Source organism: Batrachochytrium dendrobatidis (assembly GCF_000203795.2).
Source record: "Batrachochytrium dendrobatidis JAM81 unplaced genomic scaffold BATDEscaffold_1, whole genome shotgun sequence".
NCBI lineage: Eukaryota > Fungi > Chytridiomycota > Chytridiomycetes > Rhizophydiales > Batrachochytrium > Batrachochytrium dendrobatidis.
The window spans coordinates 60,825-73,232 of record NW_006281099.1 but is presented as its reverse complement, the minus strand read 5'-3'; the positions used below and the strand labels follow the sequence as shown (position 1 = coordinate 73,232).

Genomic DNA, 12,408 nt, shown 5'->3' with positions numbered 1-12,408 from the left:
AATTTCAGAATCATTGTCTGCAACTGCAAATAACACTTGTTCCAAAACATACGGAGTCCAGCTGGCGTCAATCCCGTAAATCTTCAAGTACCCCTCCATTGCATACACCACTCTACTAGCACCAATTGAAGGATCTCCAGAACAGTAAATTGGTGTTAAACTTGCAACAAATATGAATTTACCACTGTCCTCCAAGTTGAATTGCTCTATACCATATTCTTTTAGAGCCAATTTTTCCAGTTTACGCAAAAGGATAGGGCTTTCCTTGTTGATGTTCCTGATTTTGTTGGAGAGGACAATAGGATTGTGAAAGATCCGAGGGAGATGCATAGTACAAGCCTAACTGTAGTCAAAGTAGTGATACGGCTGTTTTCAAATGAATATTTGATTTACTGTATACTGTTTGGTAGTTTGTTCAATGAGAGTACCGAGATTAGATGGTATCATTTTCCCATCTAGCCACAAATTATAGTTGCAATCACATAAAATGGAGCGTTGAAATCTATTTTGCTTTGAAATAGACAATGGTCAAATGCTTGCGTCTTTCCGTTAGAAATTAGCTTCACTCTTAAACAATGACCATCGTGATGTATACAGAATCAAACTATAGTTTGGAACGTGTCTCCTTTCCTGTCAGTATAGCCATGTAATGTACAATCACCACATTTGAAACCGACTCATTGATTGCAATCCAAATATCGGCTTGGACTGTTGTCACAACTTTTGCAGTACTCTGAATCGCAGATGTGTTTGTGTTTTAGTTTACAAGACCTTAGTAGCGTACATCCAGAAATGACTGCTATTATCATGTCAATCATACGATTTTTGTATGAGTTGATGATTGAGCAAGTGTCAAAAATGTGGGATTTGGAGATGTGAATGCTGCTTTGAACATTCGTTTGGTATTTTATCCAAAAGTGAGCAGAAAAAACAGTCAACTTTGTCAAGGAATTCAGGACACAATGCTGTTCAGTAAATGTGGTGGAAACTGGCACCAATCGTTTAATAAGATTGGCTGTTTGTTATGTATTGGGCACTCTTGGTGTTTCATTTTACGTGAACACGACAGTAAAATCTCAAACTTTATACTCCAACTTTTTTTAAATCTTGTCAACTTACAAGCCACCACGGCATACATGAATGACAAGGATATATTCTCTAAACCTGGTGGTAGATCACTCCGGTCTCGGTCAGACTGTCGTTCGACTTTGTTTACAAACGGTACTGTCACTTGTCAATCTTTGAACTTTATATATTTGGGTCAAGAATCAAATCAGCCAGAAAGTGGTTTGAGCCGACCTTGAGATACTAGACATGCATCTAGATGTCTTTTAGTGTAAACCATTATGCATGCATCTGGATTCCCTTTTAAAAGTACCAGGATAGCTGTTTAGATACAATGACTGTTTGGTATTGAAACTTGGACACTGAAGCCATGTATCCATCAGCACTGCTAGCCAAGCATTACAGCCTTTATGCCAAACCACATCTATAACCCCTGACACAGATTGCATATGCAAATTGGGTATCTTTAAATCATAAAAAGATCTGTTTGGTACAGGTTTGACTCTTGAATATTAGTGGAGATTGACCCATTGTATCTGATGTCTAGACATGCAAATGGTAGATCCTCTTGAAGCGACGCAATCTGGATTTAGTCAAATAGCATTTCAACAGCCACTAACAGGAGTATACGAAGATAAGGCATCTGCCACACCGTTTGATATCCAGTCTAATTCCCATTCAGAAATACAAACGCATAATGCATCCAGGAAAATGGTTGATACTCAAACCCACAGCAGTCAGCCACCAAGATATCAGCAAGAGAATGTATGCATTGATACTACTATGACGATAGGTGACAATCAAAGCTACAGGGATAATTCAATACTCGTGGCGTCGCGTCCAATCTCCTTTGACCCATTGCGTACGGATGACTTGGCAAGATCACATATTTCATATGTCGGTAATGGAGTTTTTTCATGTAGAGTAGATGCTAAAGCAGGTTGGTGACCGTTACTGGTCTGGTGAGTGTATAATGGAATTTGAGATGGATTCACTAAAAGAATATTTTTTTGATATGGGCTGAAACACAAAGTAGATAAGCAAGGGATAGTGTTACAAGTAAGGTCAAAATGCTGTGCATTGCCATAAAACCCATTCGATTCAAGTGCCGAATGGCGGTGAATATAAACCCAATTATTACCCAACAATACTTGACCCTTTAAGTTGCTTGATTGCTATACTTACTTGGTTCGTCCTGATATACTACATAGCTTTGCTCACAGAAATCAAACACAACGGCAGAATCATCACTTAAACGAAAACGGTCAGAAACAAGCTTAGCAAGGACAGAAGCAGGATTCTTGTCAATGTGTGATTACAACCAGCAGCCCAGCTCGACATTCAAACCAACAGAACAAGAGCGGGATGAATTCAAAGTTGATTCTACACAGGAGATGGACGACTGCAGAGAGCGATTGACAAGAGAAGGACCGACTTGCATTGGTGTTACGAACAGCACTCGAGACCATGACGCTCTCCGCTCCACCACTAGTGCCGCTTCCGCCGTCGAGTGTCAGCCTCCGACTGTTTTACATGAACAAACAGCTTGCTTGACAAGTACTAGACTGCCCGAGTTTACTTTATCCCATCACTCTTGTATGACTATAGACTCACTTCACTCTACTAATCGCAAGAATACATCTGAAGGGATGTCATTATCAAACGGACCCAATATTGCCAAATCTACGCTGGTTTCTACTGATAGTGTAATGAGTGAAGCTCCGAATGCAACTGCCAGGATGCAGAGTGCATTGAGTGATATAGGCTCGCTTTCTGCTGCTACTGGAACTGGAACTGGAACTGGCAGTATGCATCAAAGTCGTATTAGTAATCCCTTGTCTAGCTCTTCTACTGCTGCTAGTGGCATTGGATCATTCCTGGCAGACACTAGCAACCGCCATTCGCCAACACTTCCTAGTCCAACCATGTCACCTACTCTGCACTACAGTCATCAACACCATTCTACTACTAATAGTTATAGTCATCAACTACTGCAGTTGCACACTCCCCCGCCACTGGTCCCTCCTCCGCATCACTCTGTTTGGCCATTGACTACCTCTGATAGTTTATGTGATACCATGTCTTTGGGCTCTACTCAAGGTAAGCATCTTGAGCATCTCGAGTACTGTAAATGACTTTCATATCGTACTAACCCTGTTGTCTGCCTTTTCAGGACTATCCCGCAGTCTGGATCTCATCACCAGTCTTCCTCTAGTGCTAGACTCATTCGAGGCCCTTCCAACTGCAGTCAAAAATCATGTCATGACTCAGCTGTTAAAGCGCTGTCCTTTTTCCTCCTTGCAATTCATGTCTTCATTGATTCTTCCGTCCTTGAAAAGAGACTTTATTGGTCAATTACCCGTCGAACTATCCTACCAGATTATCGCATTCTTGGATCTTAAAACTCTGGGCCGTTGCCAGCGTGTATCCAAGAGCTGGCTAAGCGTCGTGGATGGCGAAGGCTCTGAACTATCTATTTGGAAAAGACGTTTGGTCAATGAGGGATTTGTTGATGACGATGAAATCTCGACAGCTTTCGCTGTTCGCTCCGCACTTACTCAATCCACTTCTAGCGATGAATTAGGCTCAATTAATAATAATCTCAAGTCACATCATACCCTTGGTAACTACAGCTCAGCTGATAACGATTCTCACTCTTATAACAGACCTGATTCGCATCCACCTGTAACTCCGCTCTCGAGGTCTTCATCCTCCATGAGCCTCACCTGCAACACTCCACAACACCCTCGTCCCATTTATCGCCATCTCTACAAGAAACTATACAGACGTCACCATTTGATTCGTCGTAACTGGCTGTTGGGAAGATACCACCACATCTCTTTCCCTGGACATGGTCCAAATGTTGTTACTTGTTTGCAGTTTGATACCGAAAAGATTGTGTCAGGTTCTGATGACCAGACCATTCATGTTTACAATACTGCGGATGGAACCTTGCTAAAACGACTTGAAGGACATGAGGGTGGAGTTTGGGCTCTTCAGTACTGGAAAAACACTCTTGTTTCTGGTTCTACCGACCGCAGTGTTCGTGTTTGGGATATCGAAAATGGAGAATGCTCTCACATCTTTGATGGCCATACCTCTACTGTGCGCTGCTTGATGATCATTATCCCTCAAAGTAATGATGCTACAGATGATGGTATTGCTGCTCTTGAGCATCCTGTCATTGTCACGGGTTCAAGGGATGCAACATTGCGTGTATGGCGGCTACCTGATCCTCGTCGTGATCCACACTGGTCTCCTGCTATGGCTGCCATGATGACGGCTCAATATCGTGAAGAATCAGAGGCAAACCTTCATGCCACCCCCAGAACTCCAGATCCCAATAATCCAAATCTCACACATTTACCAAGGCAACCACCCCCAGATGTATCCAATCCCTATTTCATGCATGTCTTGCTGGGCCATTCAAATTCAGTTCGGGCTATTGCCGGCCAGGGCAATGTTCTTGTTAGTGGCAGTTACGACTGCACTATTCGTGTTTGGGACATCACCAAAGGCGAGTGTGTGCATATATTCCGTGGCCATCGTGAAAAAGTCTATTCTGTTGGCTATTGCCATGAACTCCGTCGTGCTGTCAGTGGCAGTATGGATGCCACTGTCAAAGTGTGGTGTACACGTACTGGTGTCGCTCTATTTAATCTCGAGGGTCATACTTCTCTTGTAGGACTCTTGGAATTATCACCCAACTATCTGGTTTCTGCCGCTGCCGATGCTACGTTGCGTGTGTGGTCTCCTGTCACAGGTCAGTGTCTGTCCAACCTAACAGGCCACTCTGCAGCCATCACCTGCTTCCATCACGATCCTAAATGTAATCGAATTGTATCTGGTTCGGATGGTGGCATCAAGATTTGGGAACTGTCTTCTGTAGGATATGGCACCAATACTGGACTGATGGGTGCTAACTCGAACGGAGTGATCCCTTCAAATTGTCCTCTGAGTGACCAACTTGCATTTACTCAAGGTGCAAATGGACCTGAGCCTGTCTATGGTCGATTCCTAAGAGATACGATTGGAGGTGTTCAAGGTGTCTGGCGTGTTCGAACTGATGAAACTCGTCTTGTCTGCGCTGTACAGCGAGAAGAAGGCGGTACATGGTTTGAAGTACTAAACTTTGACGTGGACAACGATGCTCCAAGCGGTAGCAAGGTGGTATCACACGATCTGACCAGTGACTTGAATGCTGCAGCATCAGCTGAATCGTCGTCATTCTTTGGCGGAGAACTTCAACATTTGGATTCATCATCATCATTGTATTCTGGTACGGGTGCTGTCGTGTCCACACCTACACCTGCTGGGTCATTGCTAAATATGTCTGCAGCCGCTTCATCATCAGCAACTGGTGGCGAAGAGGGAATGTTCATGTTAGGAGTGCTCCCTCATGTATCTTATTCTACACAAGGCAATAGGCGGACTAGCAGACCTGGATCAACATCACAGCCAATGATGTTTGAACCATTGAGTCAATAAACAATTTTTCAATTTTAGCATTTATTTTGTATTGACTGTTTCTTTAGAGTTTGAATCCATTCAATAGTTGAATAATAACCTAATACAGATAGTGCGCGTTCCATCGACACTTGAACTGCAACAACTACACGACTCAAACTTTTACCAGTTCTAGTTTCATAGTATCTAGTGTATACTCCAGCACTTTAACCACAATGGACTCAATCATTCAGCCCTCGCTCAAAATATTTGGATTAGGCTGGGCATTGTCCACATCTCTCATCCTCCTTCTCATACTGCTTGTAACGAGTTTCGCCATTATACATACCCCATACGCAACGTAAGTCCATCTAAATCAACGCATAGATAGCAACACACTGCATTAACAAGAAAATGAACTGCTGTTTAGAACTGTGTTGTTTTCGGGGTTGATAGTATGGGTTATCTACGTTTTAGCACTCACGACATCATCAAAAATCGCTGTGGGATCACCACGTCCAACGCAAGATTATGCAAGTACTTGAATGCTAGTCCATTTTATATTCGATATTCACTCATTCTAACATGGCGATAAACTAGGTCGATTGGACCATTATTCCGCGTAGTGTGTTTGTTATTGTTATGGTGATAACAGCATTGGCAGGATGTGGCATGGCTAGTGCTATGTATGTAGCAACTCCAATTTATGCTAAACCACCACTTGAATAAATATCAGTTCAATTTTTTTTAATTCAGTATTTCCATTCAAGATGGTTGGCTTGTTGTTCGGTATGGGTTTCGAGTACCGATTCAACTTTGGCTTTAAGTCCAACCTTTCCTCGACCTAATCCTCCGCCCAAATCGAGTTTTAGTGGTGGTGTATGTTCAGACATGGCTAGAGAATCATATTTTCCCCAGTTTTGCATAAACCACTGCAAAATGTCCGATTTGGTTTTTAAACTGCCCGACTTGTTCACATTTGAAATGTCACCTAAACCAAAAGTTGTCATGAGAATGTTCTTGCTGTCATATTCCATACACTTTCAGGTCAATACTTTACCGTAAACGACACGACGAATGTCCCGATCGGTTGGAAGTCCAGATAGAGATCGATGAGGGTAGTCATAGTAGGTCGAATTAGTAAAGAGTTCAAGCTGTTTTCCCTGATCTGCCGCAAAGTACTTTTTTTCCACCATCGATGCACTTATTTCGTTCATATGATCTATATCAGGTTTCCAGTTTGGTCGAGTTGCTGGTTTGTTGATCAAAGCAGCCGTCACTCCCTGATGGAAATCCGGTCCTTCCTACACAAATACATGTTAGCACATGATTCAACGTCATTATAACTGCCGAGTTGAAATCAAGTATTACCATAAATGCGCGAACCATACGATACTCCATCTTTAAGCAATCTGCAATACTTTTTTTAGCCCCTTTACGCAGTTGCATCAATGTAGCTTTGAGACTTGTAGGTGAGCATTTACGCATCACTTGAAGTTGTTTTTGGCACCACTCTGTATTTGGCTATTCAACACATTCACGTACATTTTAGTTACTGTAGTTTATAAACAGTATGCAGCCTCAATAATTGAGGTTGAGATAGATCTACAGTTGACAGCATTAGAGATTGTCATCTTACGTCTTTTTCAAGTGCGGCAAAAATCTCCTCAATGGTGTTGTACTTGAAGCACCTATCAATAGTACGTCCAACTTCGCCTCCAAGCGACCAGTTGCGAAACATGTCGGTCGTAAAGTCGCCTAAATCACCCAAAAGAATGTTAAACTAGTCCCATTACATTTCTAGATAAAACCATGCTAAAATACAGATCGTGGCATCGACTATAGTACTGTACCAGAAAATTCATCAATAGCGGCATTGACAACATCTATATTGTTTGTATCAAGTTCCTGGAGACGAGAATACAATGACGACAGGCGCGAAGAAGGGATAAAGTGCGAAGCAATACCAGCAATACTAGTTGCATGATCAACTGTTGGTGTTTTATCCCTGCATCCTATTCAACCCATATAAACATGCATCTGTACTTACAAGACTTCTTCGCCTTTCAGACGATGACCCGTTAGACCCAAAAAAGTACCAAGTTCTCCATCAAGACGAGGTAGAAAAAAACTACCGCCAACATCAGGAAATAAACCAATAGCAGTCTAATACCACCAAAGTATATGCATTAAATTTAATCAAAAGATTGCGATTATACCATTAGTAAATGAATACAAGACATTGCACTAGACATATAGATCATGGAGCATCCAACTGCTTGTTACCTCGGGCATGGCAAACAATGTTTTTTCTGTTGCAATACGGAACGATCCATGAACTGAAAGACCAACACCGCCACCCACTAGAGCAAGTGATAAAAATACAAGCTCATCAGATTTCATTTGTAAAATAAAAACTCGACAATTATCAAAACACTTACTGGTGATACCATCCATTATGCTTACAAATGGAAGTTTAAGAGTAGCAATCATATGATTGAGTTTATACTCTTCTTCCATAAACTTGCAAGATTGAGCAATATCTTCAGGTTTGCCACTCGAGGCTTTCAAGACCAAAGCTGTTTATCAAGCCATTACAAATAAGGTCAGATCTGTAAAGTCGACAAGTATCAAGATGAACATGAACTCAACTCTTGACATCTCCACCTGCACAGAATGCTCGACTGCCTTCCACATTGGCAAGAACAATCACTTTGCATAGATCAGAATCCTTCCAAGTCTGACGTTACAGAATATCAGCACATACTTGAATATTCATATGGGTTAAAATGGTTGATACCTTGAGTTGGGAGGTGATTGCGTACACCATGTCGAGGTTGAGAGCATTCATGGCAGCAGGGCGATCGAGCTCAAACTTGCGAATGGATTGCATTTTTTTGAAATTGACACCAACTGATGCACTGTTTTTGGAAGAGGTTGCAAGCGTAGCCTATATATCGACAGTAGATTCAAACGGATTATTTTGTGAATCCAACATGGATTTGAAGCGTAGATCATTGGATATAAATTGTAGAAACTCACAGTGCAGACACGCATATGGCTAGACGAAGCCAGATGAGTCATGGTCTGCTTAAGCCTGTATGCAGCTGTCAGTGTTGATCGTCCGGTGAACATAAGACTGAATAATAATTTATTGGTTGAAGAATCTGAATTCACAACAGCAACCGCACAGTGATGATCACGTGAATCCATCCACTTTTTATCATTCAAAATTTCAAACATATTTTCACCCATCGTCACATTTAAAAACCATGAAGTTTAATTTTATCCTTTGGAGCAATGCCCTCTGTTGCCAAAAAAGTCTGCACCTTCAAGCGATGATCACCCTGAAGTTGGATAACTTGACCAAGATCATCATCTTCAACAAGCGTTCCATTGCATGCAAACTCCTTCTTGAATGCTTTAAGTATACGCTTTTGGTCCAGATCGGCAGGAATGCCCTGCACGGTTGTTAGAGTCTTGCGGCCGTTACGCTGCTGAATACGAATATCTATTACAAAACATCAATCTTTAATAACCCATCAAAATAGGGTAATATCTAGATTCGTGTAGATGCACACTTTCATCCTATTGTGGCGGTCTACACGAGTCTAATCCAGTCCAAGTGAACTTACGAATATATCCTTCAACAGCAACTACACTGTCTTCACCCGTATCAGCAAAAGGATCGTAACTTGCAAGACTAATGCCAACAATTGATTGAATAATACATAACACAAAGTCAATACCAATAACTGAACCCAAAATTACATTGTATAATACAATATACATGAAGCGTGGATCAAAGTTGAAAATAAACCAGCAAACCAACGGCAATCTAAACCAGATTCGTTATTGCTAATGTTTATGCTAATGATTTACATAGAGCCAACCCAACCATGCTAGAGATCAGTCCTAGCATATATTGAATTTTGTATCCAACTCAATGGCAATAGGTCCAATTGATGGCAAGCATCATTGAATGAATGTCTCCAAGGTTTTGTTGGGTTGGGAATAGTGTCGAGGATAGTTCCTAGAGTAATAGCGTTGAAAGTGCTGGAAAAGATACACTCATCCAGACCATGAACGGTGTATATACAAAGAAACAAAGTGAACAGGGCAGCCACCGTCAGTTCAGCCTATACACTGAACATCGACTCGTTGATGGTAATAGTCATGAGTTGGCTACAGCCCAAACCAACCCAAATAGAAGAGTAAATGTGCATATTAAACATGAAAGAATGAACAATAGAAACAGTACTAAACAAGATAGTCAAGACTGTATCATAAGGATATGTACAACTTACTTCTGGATGCTTTCTGACATGCAATAATCAAACGGTTTTGTGAATCTGAAGCAAGCCAAAAAAAATTCCAACGACTCAATATCAATTCAGACTGATATGGAATATATGCTGATTGGATCCTCACTACATTATTCTATGATTTACTATTCTGATTGGCACTGTAATCGAAACATGTTTCAAACTCACGGAATATTTTCATACAGTCGTTTGAAGGTTACCGAGTGTCCAAAGCGTAAATCTAACAAATCGCTCAATTATTCGATACTTTCGGGTTGTTAATACATTGAATTGATGCCTTCAATAGTATTACTTTGGAAACTAATCATGTCTTATTCAATCTTCTATTAAACAGCAGGTTGATTCATACATTAAAACTAGCAATAGTAAAATGATGGTATCAAAAGAAATTGTACTTTATTAAAGTGAAGGACTTCAAGGATAAACTCGACCTGTATCTGAAAAATGTATATCCAAAACTGCAGTCTTGTTAATGCCCACCCGTGGCACTAACTCCTTGTAGCAGCTGCGTTGTCAAACTACTCACCATAATACATCCACCAAAACTTGCCAAACATAAGGCTGCAATTTCAAGTCTTTCAAGTGGTGCATCGGGTGGATTCGCGTTTCTCCTCATTCTATAGTAAAATATTCCCGGTAGTATATGTCCAATAGTTGTAGATCCCGTAGCACCGACAAATGCTAATACAGTAGAGAGACTGGTGACACTGACTGCAACAATATAGGATCCAACAAGTAAACATAGGGTGATGATCGTAAAACGGCAGCCTGACATTTTCAATGGTGAGGATTGAGTGGGTTGTGATGTAATGTTTTGGTTTGGACCTGTAACAGCTGCAATGGTCGTCATTGTATGTCCATTTCCTTTTTTCGGTCCAAATACTTTATCAAGAGAAGCTCGTGCAGGATGGCACTGTAATGGATAACTCAGCAACACGAGTAGCGCAATTGCAAGTTGTCCATATGTAACAAGTATTCCATTGGGATCTATCATGTAATACAGTTGAATTAAAATGTCAGATGAACGCACTACTTGAAACAATCGGCATATGTAAAGTATGAAGAGAATAGACTTACACATGGCAATAATGTTTGATGTTACTTTGTTGCCAAAGGTGAGATATCCAATAATCCCAATGGTCTGATAAACACCTACAGAGGTCAGGATTGACCCCTTGATCACACTTTCAATTTTTCGAGGAGAATTATCAATCAATTCATTATAAACAGAAAAAATCTAAGGTAAAACACCATTAAAGTAGACAACCATGTTAATACAATCTTCAGAAATATATTCAATTCAACTAGTCTTACATTCTGATGGCACGTAAAGGCAAACACAAATACTGGCAGTGCGGTAAACAGTTTGGAAGAAATCTTGATCCATTCAATCTCATCGAAAGTTGGTGGTGGAAAAGGCATACTCGTTTTTGGCGGAGAGATGTAAAACCATATCACGACAAAAAGTAAGTACACGACTGCTGTAAGAGCGAATGCAGATGTGTATCGCAGCGAGTTTAGTTGGCGCAGAAAAGCAAACGGTGCAATCAAAAAGATAGATGCCGTAGTCCAAAAGAACTTTGAAAGAAGATAGTGATCACTGGGAAGTGAATTGTTTGAAAGGCCCTGTGATACTTGAGGCAACTACAGCAGTTCAAGATTAGCAAAAAATTAAAAGGTTCAAATATACACGGAAATAGACTTACCAAGTCACCGCAGATCACCAAGTATGAGATGGATACACCAAAGCATTTGACAGCAATGGCAAAATCAATCCAGACAGCTGCATCTGGATATGTGATTTTGGCACAGGCAAAAAAAGACGACTTTCGTCCTACTTGAGCAGCGACCCGGCTAAGAAGATAAAGTCCTAGACTAGATGCAATCGACGAAAGTGCAATAAGAAATACTCCAAAGCCAAGTCCAACTGCTGCAATTGCAGATGGCTAAATATAAATTCAAAGCATGATATTAGGATTTAGTTGTTCGTTTGTACTTTCATTAAAATGACAGCATTGTTTTTCATAAAAAAGTTGAATACTAGTATCTAGATATGCAATAAAACCAAATCTACTATATGCAATTTTTTTTGAATGGAGTACAACACAACGCCAAACTATGCAGTGATCAGTGTTGATTGCTGATCCTATACAGCTGTTATCATGACACAAGCATATGTGCGATCCAAAGCAAACTAACCATAGCTAGCATGCCAGCACCAAGGATCGTATTGACAATATTGATGGATGAAGAAAGTACTGTGCCACTAGGAGCTTCTAAATGGTTCTGTGCAGCCACCACTCCTTGGGTATTGGAAACGACAGACTGACTGTTTTCAGTCCTGTATTCCAGACTATTATCAGTATTCCTAAATGCATCCGTCTCATTCCCAGTCACTCTTCCATTGTCCTGAATATTGCTGTCGAAAAACGAGTCAGTTTCAATGACAGTATACCCTGTTCTGTTTCTAGCTTGTCCTGTTCTGGTTGAGCCTGTTACTGCATTCACTGTAGCAGCTGCAGCATGAGCAGCCTGTGAAGCAGACGCAGAGATAGTAGTAGCAATAGTGCTG

At 40.9% G+C, this 12,408-nt stretch overlaps 4 protein-coding genes across 4 annotated transcripts; 1 reads left to right on the top strand and 3 right to left on the bottom strand.

Annotated features, from left to right (window-relative positions):
* Nucleotides 1-3,267: 3,267 nt before the first annotated feature.
* BATDEDRAFT_9141 (uncharacterized protein) lies at nucleotides 3,268-5,553 on the top strand (the record flags this gene model as incomplete). Its single annotated transcript, XM_006675022.1, has 4 exons — nucleotides 3,268-3,606; nucleotides 3,841-4,357; nucleotides 4,451-4,950; nucleotides 5,065-5,553. Coding segments are annotated over 4 exons (1,845 nt in total), but the record flags the coding sequence as incomplete, so codon positions are not given.
* Nucleotides 5,554-6,263: 710 nt separating this feature from the next.
* On the bottom strand, nucleotides 6,264-8,646 carry BATDEDRAFT_85657 (uncharacterized protein; the record flags this gene model as incomplete). Its single annotated transcript, XM_006675847.1, has 11 exons — nucleotides 6,264-6,502; nucleotides 6,572-6,815; nucleotides 6,883-7,035; nucleotides 7,151-7,269; nucleotides 7,365-7,486; nucleotides 7,562-7,677; nucleotides 7,798-7,874; nucleotides 7,953-8,090; nucleotides 8,164-8,251; nucleotides 8,312-8,461; nucleotides 8,554-8,646. 11 exons carry the CDS (start codon nucleotides 8,644-8,646, stop codon nucleotides 6,264-6,266), a joined length of 1,539 nt encoding a protein of 512 aa, XP_006675910.1.
* Nucleotides 8,646-9,838, bottom strand: BATDEDRAFT_84447 (translation initiation factor eIF1; the record flags this gene model as incomplete). Its single annotated transcript, XM_006675846.1, has 3 exons — nucleotides 8,646-9,022; nucleotides 9,147-9,214; nucleotides 9,819-9,838. 3 exons carry the CDS (start codon nucleotides 9,836-9,838, stop codon nucleotides 8,775-8,777), a joined length of 336 nt encoding a protein of 111 aa, XP_006675909.1. The 3' UTR covers nucleotides 8,646-8,774.
* Nucleotides 9,839-10,449: 611 nt separating this feature from the next.
* BATDEDRAFT_3185 (uncharacterized protein) lies at nucleotides 10,450-12,092 on the bottom strand (the record flags this gene model as incomplete). The annotated part of the gene is made up of 5 exons (XM_006674835.1): nucleotides 10,450-10,823; nucleotides 10,914-11,073; nucleotides 11,151-11,480; nucleotides 11,543-11,782; nucleotides 12,036-12,092. Coding segments are annotated over 5 exons (1,161 nt in total), but the record flags the coding sequence as incomplete, so codon positions are not given.
* Between the last annotated feature and the right edge of the window lie 316 nt (nucleotides 12,093-12,408).